The following is a 23,337-nucleotide window of genomic DNA, read 5'->3' as shown; positions in this document are numbered from 1 at the left end:
TTAAGAACCAAATTAATTGTAGTCTCTTAGGTTTAGCTGTATGTATAGCCAGAGTAGATTAACATGATGGACTTGAAACCCTAATACAGAGCAACGCTAGGGTATACAACCTATATAGATTGAACTTCAGTAAATAGAAGTGTTAGGTATATTGGTTGCAAATGACAGCCATTTATCACAAAATGTGCAAATGTTTCACATATAATAATACGAAATGATGGCCAAAACTGCTTCATGATAGGCCAGTGGTTTGATATCAGGATTACAATTCAGGATTTCAGCAGTCTTCACTGAGTACCCTGACATGGTTTTAAACTAGTAAGACATCTGATTATGTAAGATAATAACTAGGATTATGCTCAGTTGCTATATTTTACTCAAATGAGAAAAGCAGAGCAATACAATCTTTTAATATTTTTTACATGATAATCCAAATTAAAATGCTAGTTGAAAATCAAACCTAAAAATATGTGAGGTAGAAGTAGAGTATTTACCATTTTTTCCACAGTAGGCTCTGTTAAATCCATTGGCATTGATGTTTTCACAAGTCTTATGAGAGGTCCCATGGTAGAGAATCTTTTCAATGTCAACATTTTTCACAACATCTTCTAATGATTTTTTTTTTGTCATGTACCCATTCCAGAGTGATGGGTTTTGAATGTGGATTATCTGTTTACATGGGACATTCAATGAAAAGTAATAGTTGAAATCAAATATTAACATAAACAGTTGTATTAATATAACAAGGGTACACGTATTCCCATTCCCTCTGTTTAGCTATTTCTAATTTGATTAGTTCTTTATTTTGTACATTTTCATCATGCTAAATGATCCCTACACATTCATATCTAGGTAAAAATTATAGAAGAACAGTTATAATCTGAATTATTACATAATAACTAACCTCTTCAATCACGAGAGCTGCAGTGCTTGTGAGTTCAAGTGAGGAAGTGAAGTCTTGAGCAATTATTTTGTACAAACTAGATGAAGGATGCAGGTTTACATTCATAAACTTGTCCAGTCCCAAATTACTCATGTCTGCCCATTCAACAGGAATATTGTCTGCAGGAGGACAATAATTATGAAAATCAACAATCAAATTGTACATAAGGTAGTACTGAATTAAAAATACTTTATTTTGCCAAGAAGAATACCATTAACATAACATAAAATATAAATTGCATGCTATGCAATATCTCATTTGGCAAACCTGCCACCTCTGTTTGCTTGCTATCTTGTTCTATTTGTCATAACTTTTCCATTTTCACTCAATCATTAAAAAATTCTCCATTCAGGACCCCAAAACAAAACCCAACCGACAGGATGCAGAAGTGGCAAGCTACATGCCCCATACAATGGTAGAATATGTTAATTTAGCAATCCTGAGTGTTTGTAAGACTTTTGCAGGACTGCCATTTTTAAGAGAACAAGAGGATGCTTCACTGCCCCAGCATAATACATTTTCCCAAATGCAAACTTCATTGTCAATGCACAAAGAAAAGCTATATTTTTTTTAAAGCAATGTTCTCTGCTTCCTCAGTGTAAAGCGCATTAGGTCGCAAGTGTAACAAACACAATACATCATCCTGCAGTAATGACGGAGACATGCAAGGCATAAAATAAAGTTTTCAAACAAAATGTTCATAATTTAGCTTATGAGATATTGTATGTGTAAATATGAGATTGTGCATGTTTTATCCATTAATATTTATGCCTTTGTTTCTCCAATCCACTTTTAGAAAAGAAAAATACTTCCTGTTACTGAATAACCTTGGTGAAAGCGTCTCGGACTCGTCTTTTAATATGTATTTTCATACTTTATTCATATAATCTCAGTGTTGCTGTTTAATGTTATTAAATGGTGATTACTACTAATATAAAAAAAATTAAGTACATATTTTACTACCAAGTAGAATGATTTTTCGTAGTCTACAAAGCTTGGGTATAATAGTACAGTAATTGAAATGTATTAGCCTTTTCTAGAATATGAACAGAACTCCTCTTACCCGTGGCCCTATTTGCAGCAGCTGTAGGATCCTCTAAAACTCTTATTATCCACGGGCCCTATTAATTATATTTTCAGTGACTCTCCCCAGACTTCTTTGTGGAATGGCATCCCATTTCCAATTTGTTTTTGCATGTGTAATGCGGGCGTAAACGACCTTCCGGATGTGACGTCATGGGGGGGAGGAGTTACGTCACGTGGGGGTAAGGGTTCAGGTATTAAAGGGGTGAAACCGGAAGAGGAGGGGAGTGACTGGAGACTGGGCTAGTGTGAGGCCACGTAGGGCGAAGGCAGGAGGAGTGGCGAGATCGCCACACACACAGAGTACGGTCGGCACCGTCGGCCAGCGGTGACCGACCCCGAGGAAACGGGGAGCTGCGGTGAGACCGCAGCAAGGGCGGCCGGGGAGGCTGCACGGAGAGAGGGGCTGCTTCGGAGGAGAGAGAGACAGCAGCGGTGGGGCTGCGTCAAGGAGAGCCGGAAGGCTGCACGCAGAGAGCAGCAGCGGAGCTGCGGTGGGGACGGGAGAAGGCTACAGCAGCTACAGCAGCGACAGCAGCGTCAGCAGTGGAGCGGAGGGTCTCTGGGAGAGAGCCGTGTGGGGAAGAGAACACGAACCCGAATAAAGGACACCAAGCCAGATACCGTGGTCGAGTCCTTTATTACATTGGTGCCAGAAGTGTAACGGCATGTCGAAGCAATTGAGAAAAAAGAATATTCCGACGCCATCGTCTGCTTCATCATCTGACGACGACGGTCTTCCTCCTGCGACGGACCCAGCTGCGTTGGTGGAGGAGACCCAGGCTGGAGCGAGTGCAGGAGTTCAAGATGTTGCCGCGGCGGCGGGCCCGTCAGCACAAACGGACGCGGATGTCCGATGGGCACAGATGGCGGAGCAGCTTGAGATGCTCAAGAATGTATTGGCGCAGCTGTGTGCCCTCGTCACACCAAAGACGGCGTTTGGGAGAGCTGATGGTGCTCCACAGGCCGCCGCCTCGTCGTCGACGCCATCAGCCACGCGGCACGACGACGCCATCTTGGGCGTGGCGGGGGAAGAACGGCGGGAAGCCGCCATCTTGCGCTCTCCGCGACGGGGAGCTGCCATCTTGACCACGCCGCGATGCGACGCCATTTTGAACCTTCCACCGGAGGAATCATCGCTCGAAGACGGCGCGCCAAGGAGTCGCAGTCGTCACCTTACTACGGTCAAGGAATTCTCTATCGGGGGCGATTGGAGCGCTTTCGCCTGCAGATTTTTGGCAGCGGTACGCTCTGCAAGGTGGACTGACGCTGAGGCTTTGGAAGTACTGCCGACTCTTCTGGATGACGAGTCGGTCAGATTTTTCCGTTCGATAACGGCTGAGAAGAAGAAGACATTGCGAGGAGTTTTTGAGGAAATGGCGGATGCTTATGAGCCACCTGATGACGCTCATCACCGGTTTGCTCAACGACAGCGAGCGCCCGAGGAATCGCCGGTGGCGTTTCGGGGTGCGGTACTGGAGTTGGCTATGGCCGCATATCCGGAGACGAAGCCTGACCTGCTCGAGCCTCTCATCTTTGGGAAGATGCTCGAGCTGTCCCGAGATCTGGGGATTCCCATGCCGGCATGCGGCCACGAGAAGCTAATGTCCCGGGCGGCAGCCAAATGTCTGGACGCACAATTTAACCTGTGCCGGTGGAAGCAAGTCGCGGCGTGGACGGAGGGGCCCATCATCGAGGGAGGCGCCATGGGTTGGGACCCTAAGAAGGCAGTGTTCGTGCCGGATGAAGGGGGCCCGCAGGAGCTGACGGCCGCCTCGGCCCCATGGTCGGGCCGGGGTAAACAGGTTCCACGCGCTGCACCGCTGGCACGGGGCCGTCGGGACGCAGGGCCGGCGCTATGGCGCAACGACGTTGACTGCTTCCGCTGCGGGCGCAGGGGCCACTACGCCAGGGACTGCTGGGCCCGCATCCCGGGTCCGCCCCAGCAGGAGGCCTCGTCAACGGACGCTCCAAAGAAGGAACCTCCAAGGCAGGCAAGTCGGTGCGCACCAGACACCCGGCAAGGCTTTACACCTCACCCATCACCATTGTCGTGCGATCCGGGTGTTGTTACCAACGGGAGGCCATCGACGGGGCCGTGTCGCTCGGTGACGCAGTGGCGTAAATTGGCACGGAGGGTCGTCGCGGCCGCTACTGGTTCATCCACTGTACCGGGGTCTATACAAGGGGTGGACGTACGTATTTTGGTTGATTCCGGGGCGTCCGCGACCATTATATCGGATGTCATTTTCCATCTCTTGGGCATCCCACCGGGGGCCGTGCGTCCGGTTTACGGGTCATGCGTCGCTGCAAACGGGGGTAGCATGGGCATTGTGGGCCAGGTGGACGCTAAAATATCTATCGGGGATGTGTCGGCCTCGGGTATAGTGTTAATTTCGAGATCTCTGGCAGTTCCTTGTTTATTGGGTACTGATTTTCTGGCTAGAATGCCCATTCTGATAAAAAATTAATGAGAATTGTATTGAATTGCCGGGTGGCCGTAAAATCTCGTTTCTGCCGTCGCCCTGGGGGCGACCTGCTCCTGCCGCCCAGGTGCAGGCGTTATCCGATGTATCTGTTGATATACCACCTGGCTCACAGATGCGTATTCCCTTGCGGTATCGGAAGCCTCTGCCTGATCGGCAAGGTGCGGTTGGGGTCTTGTTGTCACCGTCCGCCACCATGACGGCCGGATTGGCGCTGGTTGGGGCACAGACCATCGTCCGGCCGGACCAACAACCGTTTTTGCAGGTGCTCAATGCGAGTACCGAGAACGTGTGTGTTCCGGCGGGTACGGTTGTGGCACATGCCACTACGGCTTTTATGGCACGGGATTGCCTGCACGGCCAGGGCGTGGTTGCTGGAGTTTTGGGGCCGGGGGCTTCGGATAATCGCTGGATTGCCGACTTATGTAGTGAAAATTCTTCCCTGTCCGGGGAACAACGTTGTGCGATTCGGAAATTGTTGTTGACTTATTCGGACGTGTTTAGCTCCGATGATTTGGATTTGGGACGCACCTCGTTGCTTTACCATCATATTGACACAGGGGACGCTGCCCCTATTCGGTTGAACTCGCACCGGATGAGTCCGGCTGAACGGGAACATGTTCGGGGGGCAGTGGATGACATGTTGGCTGCGGACATAATATCTCCATCTAACAGCCCATGGGGTGCGCCTGTTGTTTTGGTCAAGAAAAAGGACGGCAAATTGCGATTTTGTGTTGATTTCCGGAAATTGAATAAAATTTCGGTGGCAGATGCGTATCCCCTGCCGCGTATGGACGACTCCCTCGATGCTTTGTCGGGGGCCAAGTTCTTTTCTACGCTGGATCTCTCTTCGGGATTCTGGCAGCTCCCCCTTGACGAGCCCTCGCGGGAGAAAACCGCATTCCGTACGCCGCAGGGGTTGTTTCAATTCAATTGCCTTCCGATGGGGCTGAATGCGGCCCCTGCCACATTTCAAAGGTTGATGGAGCTGGTGTTGACGGGGTTGCAGTGGGAGACATGTCTCATATATTTGGACGATATTATCGTCTTCAGCCGCACATTTGATGAACATTTACGGCGGTTGGAGTCGGTGTTCACGAGGATGCGTTCCGCCAATTTGAAATTTAAACCTAAGAAATGTCACCTACTGCAACGCTCCGTCCGTTACTTGGGGCACATCGTGAGTGCTGATGGGGTGGCCACGGATCCGGACAAAACGGCGTGCGTCCGGGATTGGCCAACCCCGGCCACCGTGGGGGATGTACGGCGTTTTTTGGGATTTGCCTCATATTATCGGAGATTTGTTCCGAATTTCGCGACGATCGCGAGGCCCTTGCACCTCCTTACGGGTAAAGGACGAAAATTTGGTTGGGGACCGCCGGAACAGGCGGCTTTTCAGAGCCTGCGCGATCTATTGGCTACAGCGCCGACGTTGGATTATCCGGATTTCGACCACCCTTTCATTCTTGATACGGATGCGAGTGACACGGGCATTGGCGCGGTGTTGTCTCAGTCTAAGGGGGGTGTGGAGCGCGTGGTGGCGTACGGTAGCCGGGTTTTGTCTCCCGCGGAAACCCGCTACTGCGTCACTCGCAGGGAACTTTTGGCTGTTGTTTTCTTTCTGCGCCAATTTCGACCGTATCTGTACGGTCGTTCGTTTATTGTGCGCACGGATCATGTGGCCTTGCAGTATGCTCTTAAGATGGACCAGCCATCCGGCCAGTTGGCGCGTTGGTTGGACACGCTGCAAGAATTTTCCTTTCAAATTCACCTTCGGAAGGGGGTGCGCCATGCGAATGCGGACGCACTTTCTAGGTTGCCGCAGCGCTCCCCTTGCGCGTGCACGTCGGGGACGCATAGGTGTGCGCCGATTCAATCTCCCCCTCAGCCGGTCGCGGGAGCCATTGAGAGGCCGGATGCTCCGATGGAGCCGGGTCCGACTGATGGGATTTTGAATCTGCCGCGGTCTGTGTGGATTCGGGAACAAATGATGGATGAGTCTTTGTTGTCTTTACGGAAACCGTCTGCGGGGGAGAGCGGGGGTCCGTGTACGGGTGTGATGCCGGAAACCGCTCTCCGGGATGGTCTGCTCATGTGGAGGGAAGGATTACAGGAACACTGGCGTCTGGTCGTGCCGGCGTCCTTGCGATATGAGTTAATCAGGACACGCTCTTACATCTGGGTGTTCAAAAGACCCTATTGACGTTGCAACGTCATTACTTTTGGCACGGCATGGCGACGGATGTCGTCGGGCACGTGCGTGCGTGTCCCGATTGCGCCCGGCGGAAGCCACCTAAACATCCTTATGTGCCGCCGATACAGTCTATTCAGGTGTCTCGGGTCAATGAATTGGTGGCACTGGACATTCTGGGACCCTTCCCACCGTCTGCGAGGGGTAATAAATATTTGTTGGTTGGGGTGGAGTACCTCTCCCGCTGGCCGATGGCCTGGCCGTTGCCCGACCAATCGGCCGCGGCTATTACCGACGCCTTTCTATTTGGGTACGTTATGGACAAGGGGGCGCCGGAAAGACTCCTCACGGATCAGGGCCGAAATTTTTCTTCTAAATTATTGGCGGAAGTGTGCGCAGCCCTTGGGACTAAGAAAATACGCACATCTCCTTACCATCCGCAAACGGATGGTATGGTCGAACGGTTAAATCGGACCTTGTCCGCCATGCTGTGCCACACGGTGAGTGAACAACAATCAGATTGGGATTTGCACATCCCCGAGGTGCTTTCGGCGTACCGGATGACGCCGCATGCGGCTACAGGGTATTCGCCGTTTTTCCTTATGTATGGTCGGGAGAACGTGCCGCCGATGGATGTGCAGTTGGGAACCGGGATGAGGGGACCTGGTAAGCCACTTCCAGATTACATTCGGGACACCGTTCGCCGGGTCACGGAGGCGCGGGAGGGGGCCCGCGTGTCTACGGCCAAAGCCCAGGCCCGGAACGAGCGGTATGCTCGACGCTCTAAGGGGGAGTGCCCCTGGAGGGTTGGGGACCTGGCCTGGCTCCATTGCCCGCAGGTGCGGCCAGGTACCTCTCCTGTGTTACATAAACCGTGGCAAGGGCCCGTCTGCCTCATCGAGGTTCCCAACCCGCAGTCGGCACGTGTTCGGGTTGGATCTCGCCGCTGGTTCGTTCACACGTCGCGGTTGAAACCATATGTTGCTCCTCTACCGGATGCGTCATCTCCTGATGTTGCCTTGCCGGGGTCTGTTGCTGCCGACTCACCCTTGCCTGCGTCCGTTGATCTTGCAAGAGCGCCTGTCGTGCCTGTTACAGACAGACCGGCCGTGACACCGCGGGTGACGAAGGGCTCTGCTCGGAGGGTGCCTGCCAGGACTGCGGAAACTTCGAACCCTGCAGCCCTACCGACCCCGCTGCAAGCACAATCGCGGGACACCTCCGAGGCTGAGCCTTCGGGGACACGGGACCGGGACGTTGGTGGGCCTCCAACAGCGACAGGAGATTTGCGGCCTGTCGCTCTTAAAACCCCATCACGCTCCCGCTCTGCAGGAGGGCCGCCGACCGTCCGGGACGGTCCGGCGACCCGCACACGTTCTAAATCACTTACGTTTCGTTAATTGTTCATGTTGTGTTATTGTTCTTACGGTTATATTTATTGCATGCTTTGTGTCCCTTATTGTCGTTGAGTCAGTTTCGCTCGCATTACTTGTTGGAGTTTTGTTCAGCCGAGGTCGGCTGGGTTTTCTCTACGGGGGAGGGTGGTGTAATGCGGGCGTAAACGACCTTCCGGATGTGACGTCATGGGGGGGAGGAGTTACGTCACGTGGGGGTAAGGGTTCAGGTATTAAAGAGGTGAAACCGGAAGAGGAGGGGAGTGACTGGAGACTGGGCTAGTGTGAGGCCACGTAGGGCGAAGGCAGGAGGAGTGGCGAGATCGCCACACACACAGAGTACGGTCGGCACCGTCGGCCAGCGGCCGGGGAGGCTGCACAGAGAGAGGGGCTGCTTCGGTGGAGAGAGAGACAGCAGCGGTGGGGCTGCGTCAAGGAGAGCCGGAAGGCTGCACGCAGAGAGCAGCAGCGGAGCTGCGGTGGGGACGGGAGAAGGCTACAGCAGCTACAGCAGCGACAGCAGCGTCAGCAGCGGAGCGGAGGGTCTCTGGGAGAGAGCCGTGTGGGGAAGAGAACACGAACCCGAATAAAGGACACCAAGCCAGATACCGTGGTCGAGTCCTTTATTACACATGTAAGGGGAGTCACGCAGCAAATACGTTCAGATGCTCGCGAGTCATTTGCAAGTTCAATCGGCCCCACATCCTCTCATACCACATTAGCCCATCTCCTCTTCAGGCATGCCATGCCCGTTTAGCCTCCTCTATCCAGCAAAATAGAAGCTGATTGGGCCTGCCGTTCCTGGGCACAACCCAGCCAACGTAGCCTCACCTGCTGGAGGAGCTCACCATTGGGACTCCAGATCTTTCAAGGATCTGTGAGCTCCTCACACGTCCTAAAGGTTATCTTTAGCATATAAGCCAATTACCTCAAGGATCACTTAATTCCTCTAACATCCTCCCATAACCTCAGAAGTGCCTCCTTATTCCTCCTAAAATTTTCAATTTGCTGAAACTTGATTTGGTAAAAGTCTTTCCACGTTGCTGCTACGGGTTTCTGGAATACCTCTCCGCTCATCTACAGCTCGGCTCCCTCCATTCACTCCCCCTCTTTATTTCCTTATTAAACCAAAACACAGAGCATACTTGCACCTGCACCTTTTTCCTGGTGCCTCTTTTTCCGGCTTGTTCGTGCAGTCTGTTTCAATTTGCATGTGTTTATGTCACTAAAATATGAAGTTTATTTGCACCTGGACCTAAACAAATTTCTGGCACTCTTGCTTTTTTCTATTCAGACATGTTTCGTTTGCAGCCATTACATAACTCGTTTGTTATTTCTACCCTATTCCTTAAGGAACCTGCACTCTTTCTTTGCAATCTTGATGCTTTTGTCTCTTTGTTGCTTTTGTACTCACTCACCACGAATCTCCTGTTATCTGCGATTTTTCGTAGATATGAGAAATTGCATGGCAAATCTGTCCTACTACCATGAGTTTATTCACGGGTAATGGGCGCTATTTCATTAACTCCTATCAGCTGCAATTCCTTTGGAGATAACAGGAGTCATGCACCAAATTCATCCAATCATTTGCCGGTTACCCACAATATCTTACCTCACAGATTGCAGTAAAATGTCAGATCATAGGATCTCCAATATTGGTCCCACATATTACTGTGGATAAAGATGAGATCTCCCGATGGTAAAGAAACTCTTCCTAAACCATGATTGCTCCTGTGCTTGGCTTATATATATCATTTTTTTTTACCATATCCTGATTAAATTATATGAGTGAGACAGACAGATCACATGAAACTGAACACGTTAGATAATACAAATATGAACCAATGACACGATGAGAAAACATACAATATCCAGTGTTGATGAATCAGTGCAGTGAAGAAAGAATACATTGATTAAAAACGACAGACAGAATGAGAAAGAATATACCGTAGACAAGATAGACCATAGAAATAAGATATAGGTTAAAGGCGATACAATAAAAAATGATACAAGCAATACAAGGATACAGACATTACAATCAAGACAGTAAAGTAAACATACAATATAAATGAAGGAAATTGTTGATGAGATTAAAAAAACGGGAAATATAGCAAACATGGAATGAACAATACAAACGAGGTAGTTTATACGAGATGTAAAATCATTATTTAGTCAACCTTGACAGTTTTCTCCATCACAGATTATTTAAAGTGTTAAAGAGCAGAAACATTTTTACTATTGTGGCATAATTTTGAATGTGCATTTACTCACCAGTGGGAAGTTTTCGTTTAATCATAACCTCTATACCTTCATTGTTCATGGTTTTTTCTTTTAACTTGACCAGTGACTTAGTACCATCTTCTTCTATAAAAACATTAATCTCATTTTTTATATAAGCTTCTTCAATGAGGGCGTTGGATTTGGGGCTGAATGGGATGTACGTTTCCTGTTGTTGGTACATCCAAGTGACTTTATCAAACATCATAGTTTCTAGTTGTATTTTCGCAATCCTCTGATTTACATTGCTTATCACGTCATGGAGTTCAAAATAAACCTGGCATACATCAGCTGCATTACCTTGGATCTTTATTGAGCCACTATTGTTTGTGTCAATTGTAATGAAAACTTGGTTTTTATCTTGCATAAGAAATATTTTCTCTCTTTCCTCATCTCCAAACTGTAAAATAACTTCATTATTTATCTCCCTTTCACATTTTTCCTTATTTAAGTTTCCCTCTATCTCCGTAATTACTAGATTGAAGCAGTCTTCTGAGTCAGACGTGAGCTGAATGTGGATTGGTTCAATCCTAAATGGAATCTGGCTTGACTGAGTTTGTTGCTGGTCTTCGCTTGTAACTGTCACGATGGATTTCAATTTTCCGAAACCTCCTGTGGAATAGCAAACCATTCATCAATGAAAGCAATAACAAAAAGTAATGCTTAAATCGTACACTGAAATGACCAGCTGTTGTATACTGTGCATTTGCATCACTCTTTACTTGACATATAAGACCAGAAGCCCTTGTCTTGAGCAGTAGACTTTTCCTGTCTGCGCTGTATTTCCTGATGAAAAGCCTCAAGTGTCCCTTGATTATCATCCATAACCTGAATGATATTAAGTTTCTTCGGTTTCTTATGAGTAGAAAATTCAGATACTGCATCAAATAAAGCCTCAGCAGACTGTTGGGCTGTCAGCCATTGAACACCTAGGAAACACAGTAAATGAAGTCAGAAAGTTACACGGACATTTATGTTTTAAAATATACTGTTGCATTTTACTTTTATGCCTAGCCAACACTTAAAGAGGTAATGAGACAATGTTTGGATGATATACAGTTGTGGTGCCACGGCCTCGAAGCCACTCTGCAAGCACCGTGACCCCTCCTGGCCCCCACATTGAATACACACACACAGCGTACACACGAAGTGTCCTGGCGTGGGATTGCTTGGCATAACGGCTTTTAATCCAAAGGGTCCCGATGAGAAAAGTTCCACGGTTTCCCGGTGCCAGGGGATTGACCGACCCTCGCAGGACAATTTACATCACGGTGCCCCTGAATTGGCTTAATAGTGTATGGGTGCAAAAAAGTTACCGGGCCAGCCGCAAAGAGTCGTTCACGGCGTCGGGAGAAGCCGGGGTGAAACAAGCGGGAAAAGCAGACGATGAGGTCAGGGGAGCGCAGTGCCACTACCTCCCCCGACCTCCACACCGAGTACACACCCGATTCCCGCTCACGGCCAACACCAGTGACGATTATCTTAACCGGTCCTGGGCCTCCTCTAGGCCAGCTCAGCCTCAAATGAGTACCTGGTGCGGTGTATAAACATCGTCACTGGGGAGACAAAGGCGGTCGGGCGTGATGCTGGCCACCCATCCCCTTGTGTACCGTTCTGGCCTTCATAGGTGCTCGCTAACAGCACTTGTCCCTATAGTCTGTTAAGGCTATACAGGGGATCTTTGTCTTTATCTTTGATATAGATGGTGGTGATTGTATCAGAAACATGAGCAAAAGTAATATACAACAAGTCTGAGAGATACATAAAATAAGAGCAGGACACAAAGATATGGAACAAATTGTATACCTAGTTCAATTATTGAAGGCGGATCAGGATTAAAATGTTGAAAGGTAAGCAAAAAAAGTATCAAGTGCTTTTGAAAAGCCTAACTTGATCATGAAAAGCAGCATACGAATGTACTCAAAGAGGCTATCTTTTAATCAGTGTTGACTGGCCATCTGTAGAATATGGATCCGAAAAATACAGACTGACAGACAGAAAATGGAACCAAGACTTTAAAATGTCCAAAGACACGTAGCAAGATGCTTGCTCAGATTTACATTGAAAGACGCATAATACATACGAGGGAACACATGCAAAACCGAAGCATAATATCTAACATTACATGAATTAGGCTTGGGAATTTAACCAGACTAAGTTGTGTTAAGAATTCAGATACATTGCTAAAAGGGATGAAAGGACAAGACTGGTAATGTGAATAGCAGCAAAAGGAGAAAATACACCCAATAGAATAATTGCTGATAATATGGAACAAGTAAAATAGTCCGCAGGAGTGAGCTGGGATGTTGTGCCATGTGATCATAAGCAATTATTATCCCGTGGGTGAGTCCTCATCAAGCATTGGATAGACAAAAACGGATTGTTTTATATGTAAAATGTTTTTCGATAATATCATTGTTCAGTCAACGTTATGTATATAAATTAGTAAACAGACAATAATCATTTAGTATTTTGTCCATAGACATTTCCGAGGCACAATTCTATCCGCCAAGTTCCACTGGTTCTGCTGCTATCTTCATCTGTCCACACGTCCTTCCTCACTGAACATTATTAAGGATCGCCATGAATTTCCTTCCTCTCGGTTTTTTCCCGAAAAAAAACTTCCTTTGATCACCTCCTTCAACTTCTTCCGTCTCACTACTGCCTGTCCAATGCAGATTTTCTACCTCTTCCTAATCGATTAAATGAGTTAATATTCTTATTCTATTTGATACAGCACCTCTTTGTTGGCCCAGAATATCTATCTTTAAAAAAAAACTGCCCTATGAACCCAAAAACCTGAGTTAAATTCCTCGCCATGGCTAACGCCAGTCGGGAATGTCTAGAACCTCCAATAAGGTACTCACTCTGTCAACGCCAGTCCATTAAGGATGTAGCTGCTAAGGTCCTGACCAAAGCTCCTCATTCAAAACATATCACTCTTGTTCCTGTATAAATGGACCAGTTTTCGGTTAAATTCCATATTGAATTCAAGTCCTCCTCACGTTCAAGGCCCTGAAAAATCTCGCATATCCGTACATTGAGAAGTTCCTGCTGTGCCCCTACGTTCCAACAATAATTATGTGGTTGGTGGACTTAGATCTCCTCTGTATTCCAAAAACGAAGCTCGGGACAATGGGCAATGATCTCTGGGCCTTCGCTGTTTTGGCACCTGGACATGGAACTCTCTGCCGATAGTTGTCAGGGAGTCCAGTTTTGTCGGGAATTTCAGATCCCGCCCAAAACATTTGTATCAGAAAGCGTTTTCTATTTTAACTCACAAACTTCTTAACCATCGCCCCCCACCCCCCCCCCCCCCCCCCCATTATCATTGATGTAAAGCACCTTAAGATTTATAAGGTGCTTCAAAGCTGCAATTCCCCCTGTCATGATTCACTGTTGGCATTTCTTGTGGAATGGGGCTCTGCTCATTCCGCATGATAAATTGAGCCAAAAACATCTACGTGACTTTAGCAGAATATTTTTTATGAAGTTACTAGCTAATGCTAAAATCCTGCAAAAGCATGAAAACATAATCTACATAAATTGTGCCTTATGTGATGGTACATAGATGTTTTATGTTTGTTCATACAATGTACAGTTATGCCTCGGTATACAACCACTTTGGAATACGTCGAATTTGGTATACGTCGTGTTTTGACGAGAAAAAAATGTCTTGGGATACGACGTATTGCTTGGGATACGACGCGCTTGCTAGAACTTGTATGGGTCGGGATGAGTCACCGCGTACAGTACCCACGTATACCCCACCTCCAATAAAGCTCTAACAAGCCATAACAGTATTGTGTCGAATGACCAGAGAATGTCACACTTCAGGAACATTCTTAGAATAAGGCAAAAACCAACTTCAATGGACAGTCTTTTAGTAAAACTCAAACCTGGTGAGCCTCAAGCAGGTCCAAATCAAGAAGAAAAAGAAAAAGAGATAAAACCCCAGAATTTCAGCTTCCTGAAGTTTTAATGGAAGGGGACTCTCCTTCAAAAAAATAACATCTCCTCCTCCCCTTCCTCACCACCATCCACGTAGGCTATCAACTCCTCTCAGCAAGGTAAAGTGATGTAAAAAAATGCAATTTAAAAAAAAAATTATGCATGTATTTTAATTTATGTATGCATTTTAGTAATAAGTAGTGTCTAAATTATTTTATACAACCTCATTAATGTATAATGTGCCATATAAAATATAATTTCTTATACTCTGGAACGGATTATTTCCTTTCTCTTTATTTCTTTTGGAAAAAAATAGTTTGGTATACGTCATTTTCAGTATAAGTCCTACCTTCTGGAACGAATTAATGATGTATACCGAGGTACCACTGTACAACGTACATACATTTGCCACAATTTACACCAGTGTAGTGACTGTGATTGTCACTGTGTGGTGCCGGGCTTACGAAGCCACGGTGGATAATGTGCTGATATGTGTAGCCCGCTTACGGGGCGTAGTACCAACCCTAGCGGGGCTTGAGTGAGCGCTGGTCAGCGCAGAGGCACCGCGAGCAGTGTGCGGTGCGGGCTCCCGGTGAGGGAGCTAGAGGGAGCGTCAGCTAGCCAGGGTTACGTTGTGGCATGATACGCTGGTTGACCTGCTGACACGTGACCGGATGATATTGGAGGGGGGCCACCGGTGGACGGGGGCGGTCACGTGGTCTAAAAGAGCTCTCGGGAACCTTCGAGAAAGAGCTCGAGAGATCTGGAAGGTGGGCGGGGCGATGGGCGGAACCAGCCCCAGCCCAAGGGGATATAACGGGGGCCCCGTGAGGAGCTCAAGGTTCTTTGTGTGCTGGTGTGAAGAAGATCCACGTCGGGGAGAAATCTCTAGCCACGCGGTCCGGGACCCAGCTTGTGGTCCGGGCCGGGATAGCGAACTGTGTCTAATTCTGCCGTAGCGTGGTTAGATGGGCATTCGATATCCGAGTGTAGATTGTGTTATGTTATGTTAAAGTTGCTTAATAAATAGTGTTTCTCCCAAGATAACGTCTGCGACTAAGTTGGACTCACGACACCAGTATTACAGGCTTTGTTATTTCATACAGCTAATGTATAATTTCACCTCTTGTGCATGTAAACTATAGACATTTCTTGTTTGTGTCAACCACTGTGAAAAAAATCTGTTTCGAACACATTTGGGAATATTTGTTTTAATTATAGAAACTCTCTTAACATCCGACTTGCTTATTTGATATGAACCACGCATTTCTCAAATTCATAAATGCCTACCTGTTCCAATCAATGGCATGGAGATAGATGTCATCCCTCGATCTTCCCATTTTGACAGAGTATTACTAAATACTCGGAAAAGTTCATCCTGTGTACATCCTTTGTTAACACGAATGAAACAGTCGCATTGAAGATTTCCAGGGCCAGTGAGCAGTGCAACATAGTCAATGTATGGCACTGTTCAAAAGACAACATAATTGTATAAGCAAATTAAACATGTTCATACAGTAAAATAAGAAACCATTTTAAATCATTACAACAAAATCAAAATTGCATTATTTGGATTTATAAAATATTCAAAAGCAACCATGTCTCAAAATTCTGAAAGAAAGTCGGAAAAATGCATGCACGGAGTTTTATATATCTCTTCGGAATTAAATTGATTACCAGGCACCTCTACCACCTGACACAGCCAGTAAGGTTTGTCACATAAACAACGCACCAATTAGTTACTACTTCAGCCCACCGGTGTGTTAGAGAGTAAATCCACAACATTTACAATTTGAATACGACGTTTCGCTGGTAATTACACCCAGCATCATCGGGCGATTTGCCAGAATAGTGAAGCCATCCACCTGCTTCCGGTCTTACATAGAGCAAGATGACGTCATCACTGAACCCATCAGGTGCAGAGATCAGAGGCAGAGGAGGGGGAGGTATTGTAATTATTACTAATATAATGAGCCAAGAATGTCTGTGTGTAACGCGCGTGACGTCACTCCACGTCGACCAGCCCCCATTAATAATCATGAACGGGTGACGTCACTCCGCATGAAGAAGGTGGGGCGGAAACGAAAATTTGTTTGCGCAAATTTTTACCTTTCTTTATGGAAAGTTAAGCTAATGAAGAAATCAACGCAGCAACGAATATAACTAGCCAAACAAGACTGTGTGTGTGTCCTGTGCATGACGTCATTACACATGCCCCCCCCCCTCATTATTATTCATGTGTGCCTGTATTTTAAGACTAACTCAGAAGGTCGAGCGGCTATGAAAGTTCGATTTTAGGTATCTTTATAGAAAGTGAAGGCAATACATAATTCTATGCTGCATCACAGTGCATTTGGTGTCTTTATTTATTTCATCGGCATGTCAAACTAAACGTAAGTCTACTTTACGCTTCCAAATTATGCTACAATAAACATTTATCTGCTACTTTGCAGACATTGTGTCGAATTCCAATTGGTTTGAACCCCAGCGAGCGAAAGCAGAAGATAGGTAAGTATCAGAGCAGTGAATTTAAAGGAATTGAAGGTCCGTTAAATACAGTGCTACTGTGACATTACGTCAGGTGTTTTATGACTTAGTTGCGTGCAACAAACACTGCCATTAATGCAGTGCTGCGGTCAAATGCTGTCAGATGTTTTATGACTTCCTTTTGTGCAACATTCACTGCCATTAATACAGTGCTACAGTGAAATGCAGTGAAGTGTTTGATGACATTCTTTGTTTATATATTCCCTGCCATGACATTTAGACAAGATATAATTATACTCTGATCAATTTATTCGTAACTCTAATGCTTCTCTTTGGTCTTCGTTATTTGCTAAGTTACTTCAGATAGTATCAGCACTCCACTTTCTTCACTCTTCGCTATCAAGCATTCATCGGATAATATAATTTTGTCAGTTAACAGCCTCAGGTGATTTGAAAACAGTGCTAAAGTGAAGTTATGGGTTTTTTCAAAATATACAGCCACATAGATTGTTCGCCTTTGCCTATTGTGGTAATTTTTTAAACCAATTTTAATGCTTATTTTGCCTCTGTTAGCTAAAATTGCCCCCTCTGCAGATCACACTGCCCCTATACAGTGTCTAAAAAGCGCAAGGCAACCTTTATCGCAGTGTTCCAGCTGCTGGAGCACGTTGAGTGTCGTAAGATCTAAATACCTCAGCCCAGGATTGCCAAACATGATGGAGGACGAAGATACTGCAGCTAAGAAACGCCGTTTGCAAAGAGAAAGACAGCAGAGATGGAGAGCTCGCCAGACCCAAGACACTTTGAACAAAATGTACAATCACAATAAAACGTTTATTTACATCTTAAATCTTGATTTGAATCTTTCGTGACTCTTTCGGTAAAGTCACGTAGATAGAAATAAAATAAAACAAATCACGACGTTTCGATCGCAACACAAGCGAAAAAACTCAGGGTTTTTTTCGAGTTAATTTCCCCCTGCATCCCCAGCGTTTGGCATTGCTGCTGCATTGGCATTGTTGCTGCATTGGCAACCCCCCAACTCTCTCTCCCTAGCTCTCCCGTCGCCTCCGCAGATCTTACTCTGCCTCCCTCATCTTTAGCCCCACCCATGTACCCTAGCTATATAGTTTATATAACCTCGTGCCACGGCAGCTCTCTCGCCGTCTTCAGTAGTTGTTTCTTGCTGTAGTTGTCCCACCTGATGACGATTGATTGTGTTGCGATCGAAACGTCGTGATTTGTTTCATTTTATTTTATTTCTAACTACGTGACTTTACCGAAAGAACCAAAGAGTATACATCTTAAATATTACAGCTTCCGTCCTAGGACGGGCTAACAGACTAGTATAAAAGATTATTAATCAGTTAATTAGCATATGTTTCCTCTATAAGGAATGCAGTTGTGAGATGTATTACTTAATAATATGCTTTCAGGCCGCACTAAGCCTGTAGCTGTCAGAGCGGTTACAATTATTTGTATTTCTCTCAATTACTTATGCGATCGAAACCAAAAACTTTTATTGTGAATAATATTAGTCGCAAAAGCCTACGTGTTAAACTGATTACCAGCTATGCATAGATACCATCAGTGGAATAAATACATAACAGAGAGCTTAAATTTTGAAGGCACTTGAGTCAGCCAGCCAAAATTCAGGGGTCACCTTTGTTAAAAATATATATATATATAAAAGAACACTGTTCACGTGCTAATTAAGCTGAGAGCAGTAGAATATGATGCTTTGCAGTCGATCCTCGAACTCAAAACATGTGTTTAAATTATTGAAAAATTGGTTTAAAAAATACAAGAGCGAAAAGTAATTGCCAAACATGGTGTACTGATGCAATCAGTGAACTAATGCGAATTCTCTTTGTTTATTTCACATTTACTTGGCATTTATTTTACATATTCTTCAAACCTGCCAAATATATAGGCTGCCACATTCAGTGAGCCTCTGCTAGCAGGACCGGGTTGCTGAGGTGAATCCTTTTAGTGCTCGTGTTTCTGAACGTTTTGGCCAATTATTTGATCAATTTGACTGGCTTTCTTTACAATTCTGTAATAGCAACACAACTCTAAAGTAAAATTTCGCTCATATTGCGATATCTTAATGAGAGTTGATGTGTCCGCCCCCACCCTTTACGGACAGACGGACAAATAAACGGATGGAGATTAATATTCTAAATACTATACCATTCTTGTAGTAAGAATGTTGTCGGCTTCAAGCTCAGCAGAAAATGTCCTGATCCTTCCACATCTATTGCACCTCAGCCTTTGCTTTATGAGTGATGGTGACTTGGCTTAAAGCAATTCGGAGTGATTAATTTAAGTTACTAAGTGTTAATTAAATGTAAGCATTACGTGTTAATGAAATGCAAATCTAATACAATCGAGGAATAGTTAATTATTTATTTGTAATATGCTGTACATCCCCCATAAACAAAAAGCCTCTATTGTCAACTAGTCTGGATTCAAAAAGGTTTATGGTACTGTTATGTGATTATTGTGTTCACGTGACAACTTTATTATTTGGTGGAGGAGGGTTTACGACACACATTTTATTTATGCGATCGGGCCTAAAAAGAAAATCAACAATGAATCAAACATATTGTGGGTTGGGATGCAGCGCTGGTGCATTGGTTATTGCAATGCCCTCCCTTTGCACGTACATCCTATTGGTTACATTCCAGTTTTCAAATCACACTTAATAAAATTGTTGTTGCTGCTTATTGTTCACGTGTGATGGAGCTTCGTCATGTCCAGCTTTTTTAGGGCAATGTTTGCATGGATTATGCTGTGGAGGATTAACTCTTGTTGTTGTTGTCACTATATTGTTATTCTCTGGAACTTCCACTGATGTTGGGCGTTTGCTGCCACCCTGCCTGGTTCGTGTTGCGTGTGCCTCCGTGTCCAAGATTGCCTTTGATTTTGTTTCTCTGTAGTCTCGTGCTATTTTTTGATCTCATTGTGGTTTGTTCATTCGTTCTCTTGGCAAGCCGGTACCTTTCAATCGTGTCAGGAGACCTTTTTCTGAGCAAAGCTCGGAAAGTCTCCTTCCACTTGACAGCTTCCCTCACCACTGGTATCCACCAGCGGGTCCTAGGGTTGCCACCATGACAGGCACCAATTGCCTTCAGGCCACAGCTTTTCGCAGCTGCATCGACAATCGAGGTCCTGAACATTGTCCACTCATACACTCAATGTCCATGACTTCCGCTGGAGTGTAGGAGAAGTTTTCCCAGAGGTGGCAGTTTAAATCTTTCTGCACTGGGTCTTCCGCCAGCCGTTCCCAGAAAACCCTCACTATTCGTTTGGGCCTTGCACGTCTATCTGGTCGGTGCTCCAAGCATCGGATCCAATTTACCACCAGGTGGTGATCAGATGATAGTTCTGCCCTCCCCTCACCTGAGTGTCCAGAACATACGGCCTTAGGTCCGATGATATAATTATTAAGTAAATATTCTTGTTTCTTTCGGTAAAGTCACGTAGAAGGGAAGTAATAAAATAATAAAAATAAAACATAATAAAACAATTCTCACGACGTTTCGGCTACAACGCAAGCAGCCGTCTTCAGGTGAAGAATGAGACACTACCAAACTAGGAGCTTATATATAAGCTGCATTGGGGGTTGAAGAGCGCCTTAACAAAAAGAATGTGCATGTGAAGAGGGATTTAGCATATTCATGGAAAATGCGTAGGCGTTGGGCGGGGGGGTGTCAAAGTCATATTATGCCCATGCATTATGCAGGATCAGCAGCAACCAAGGGGGGTGCAGGGATTAGCAGTAACAAAGGAAAGGAATGTTAATGATATGTAGCTGCAGTTACTCAACAACCACGTAGAAAACTAAAGTATAAACTACATAAAAAACTAAAGTATAAACTGCATCGCACCATCAGTATACTTACTATACTCTATAATAAGCTGAGTTACTAACAGCAAGTAATACATTACAATTTTACCTCGTAAAAATTCTATAATATGCTTCCATCTAAACCTTATTCTCTTACATCACACGAGCATATACCGTACTATATACTGCCATAGATAAACCCAACATTAAATTATATACTGTATTGCTGTAAACCAACCTATATCTTATACATTTAATATCACACTATGTATTATTCTACACACCCTAATGTGTATCGAAATGGTTTATTACGTCCTTCCAATGATTGCTGAGCCAGAATCCATCTTCTCGGTTAAAATTGTCTCTGTGTTTGTATATGTGGATCGCCTCATGAACGAATCTCTCATGATAGCCAGATGGCTTGCAGAGAACCTCTGTCTTGGAGAAGTCAATATCATGTGAGCCCACTGAGTTGTAACAGTGATCTGCCACGGCTGAGGTGTTAGTCCTACCGTGTTTCAGGTCAGCTTTATGTTCACGGATGCGGTCCGAGACATGTCGTTTGGTTTCACCAATGTAACTGCTACCACAGAGGAAACTTAGTTTGTAGACGCCAGGGTACTGTATGTCTGGAACCAAATCTTTTACAGACGGTACCAGATCACGGATTTTATGTACTGTGTTGAATCGGACCTGGATCTTGTGTTTAATCAGGATTTTGGAGATCTTTTTTGTGACCCCAGCAATGTAGGGTAAGGTGATGGTCTTGAAAGGCTCCTCAACAGGATCCTTCTTGATGGTTGGAGTGATGGCTTTGCGGATTGTATAGTCGGAGTAACCATTTGCCTTAAGAGCTTGGCGTACGTGTTTGAGTTCACTGGACATGTGTTCATGGTCGGAGATGCATTGGGCTCTATGATATAGAGTCTTGATGAGGGAATTCTTCTGGGATGGATGGTGGTGGGAATCCGGTTTTAGATAAGCATCCGTGTGGGTGGCTTTCCTGTAGACAGAGTGGCTCATTGAACCATCAGGTCTCCTTTTGATTAGGACATCCAAAAAGGGTAGCTTGCCATCATTTTCGACTTCCATGGTGAATCTGATGGCTGGGTGTATGGAATTGATGTGGTCGAGAAATTGGTCTAGAGCAGGCCGGCCATGTGGCCAGATGACAAAAGTGTCGTCTACGTACCTCTTCCATAAGGTCGGGCGTAGAGTGGCAGTCTGGATGGCGTCCGTCTCAAATTTCTCCATGAAGATGTTGGCTACAACCGGAGATAGGGGGGAGCCCATTGGGGTGCCCTCAATTTGCTTGTAGAAGGTTCCATTCCAGGTGAAGTATGTATTGGTTAAGCAGTGTCTCACCAGGGGGGGTACCCCAGCATTCAGTCCTTGATGAACCAAGTCTTCAATGATTGCGATGGTGTCAGGCACAGGTACCTTGGTGAACAAGGAAACCACATCAAAACTGACAAGCAGGTCGTCTGGGGACAGGGCAATCCCCTTGATTGTCGATACCAGGTCAGTAGAGTTTAGTACTGCAGAGGTGGTTTTTCCAGTGAAAGGCCGTAGGATTTCGGACAAAAAACGAGCCAGTTTGTAAGTGGGGGAGTTGATAGTAGAGACAATGGGACGAAGAGGTGTATCTTCTTTATGTATCTTTGGCAAGCCGTACAATCTTGGTGGTCTGGCTGCAGAAGGTTTCAACGAGAACTGTTTGGTCTGATCAATTAATGCGGTTGAAGCAGAAATGATGTTGTTGGTTTTGGAGACGAGGCTGTTGGTGGGGTCTCTTTTTATTTTTGTATAGCTGCCATCGTTTAGTAGTTCTTGAATTTTGTTGTTGTATTCTATTTTGTCCATGATGACAGTGGCATTGCCTTTGTCGGCTGAGAGGATGACAATGTCATCCCTCTTTTTTAATTGAGCTAATTCAAAACGCTCCTCTTTGCTGATGTTGCTAGCTGGCATCTTAGCGTTTTTGAGGGTTACAGAGATTTCGGATCTTGCTACGTCTGCAGCGATGTGACTCAAGCCCTTGAGAGCTACATCTACTCGAGCAATTATATCATTAACTGGTATGTGTCTAGGTGTGACTGCAAAGTTTAGTCCTTTAGCTAAAACGGATTTCAAACCTTCAGAAATAGGACTGTTACTGCGATTAATTACGACTTTGTTAATATCTAGCTTTTCAATGTGTGGGTCCGGTTTCTTGTTTGAGAGGCGATTGAATTTGGAAATCAAGTTGTCCTTACATTTAGTCGACATAGCGGCAGCTGAAGAGGCAGTCATTTTTTTTTCCACATGTTCCCAATCCGATGTGGACATTGTTACACTCAAAGATAAGTGTGATTTGTAGAGTAGTCGCTATGTCGACTAAATGTAAGGACAACTTGATTTCCAAATTCAATCGCCTCTCAAACAAGAAACCGGACCCACACATTGAAAAGCTAGATATTAACAAAGTCGTAATTAATCGCAGTAACAGTCCTATTTCTGAAGGTTTGAAATCCGTTTTAGCTAAAGGACTAAACTTTGCAGTCACACCTAGACACATACCAGTTAATGATATAATTGCTCGAGTAGATGTAGCTCTCAAGGGCTTGAGTCACATCGCTGCAGACGTAGCAAGATCCGAAATCTCTGTAACCCTCAAAAACGCTAAGATGCCA

General features: G+C 45.4%; 1 protein-coding gene across 2 annotated transcripts in view; it reads right to left on the bottom strand.

The window, feature by feature from the left end:
- Nucleotides 1-23,337, bottom strand: part of LOC133345797 (protein mono-ADP-ribosyltransferase PARP14-like) — a 103,537-nt gene that overhangs the window by 4,590 nt on the left and 75,610 nt on the right. For both annotated transcript variants that reach the window (XM_061556778.1, XM_061556777.1), the window contains exons 13-17: nt 15,616-15,792; nt 11,097-11,303; nt 10,369-10,986; nt 905-1,062; nt 495-669 (exon numbers count right to left, since the gene is read on the bottom strand). In XM_061556778.1, the coding sequence (XP_061412762.1) occupies nt 495-669; nt 905-1,062; nt 10,369-10,986; nt 11,097-11,303; nt 15,616-15,792 (1,335 nt within the window). The remainder of the gene's footprint in view (nt 1-494; nt 670-904; nt 1,063-10,368; nt 10,987-11,096; nt 11,304-15,615; nt 15,793-23,337) is intronic.

This window comes from Lethenteron reissneri, chromosome 23 (genome assembly GCF_015708825.2).
Source record: "Lethenteron reissneri isolate LAM-NWPU_2019-01 chromosome 23, ASM1570882v1, whole genome shotgun sequence".
Lineage (NCBI taxonomy): Eukaryota > Metazoa > Chordata > Hyperoartia > Petromyzontiformes > Petromyzontidae > Lethenteron > Lethenteron reissneri.
The sequence above is the reverse complement of the archived record's forward strand: the minus strand, read 5'-3'. Positions and strand labels throughout refer to the sequence as shown.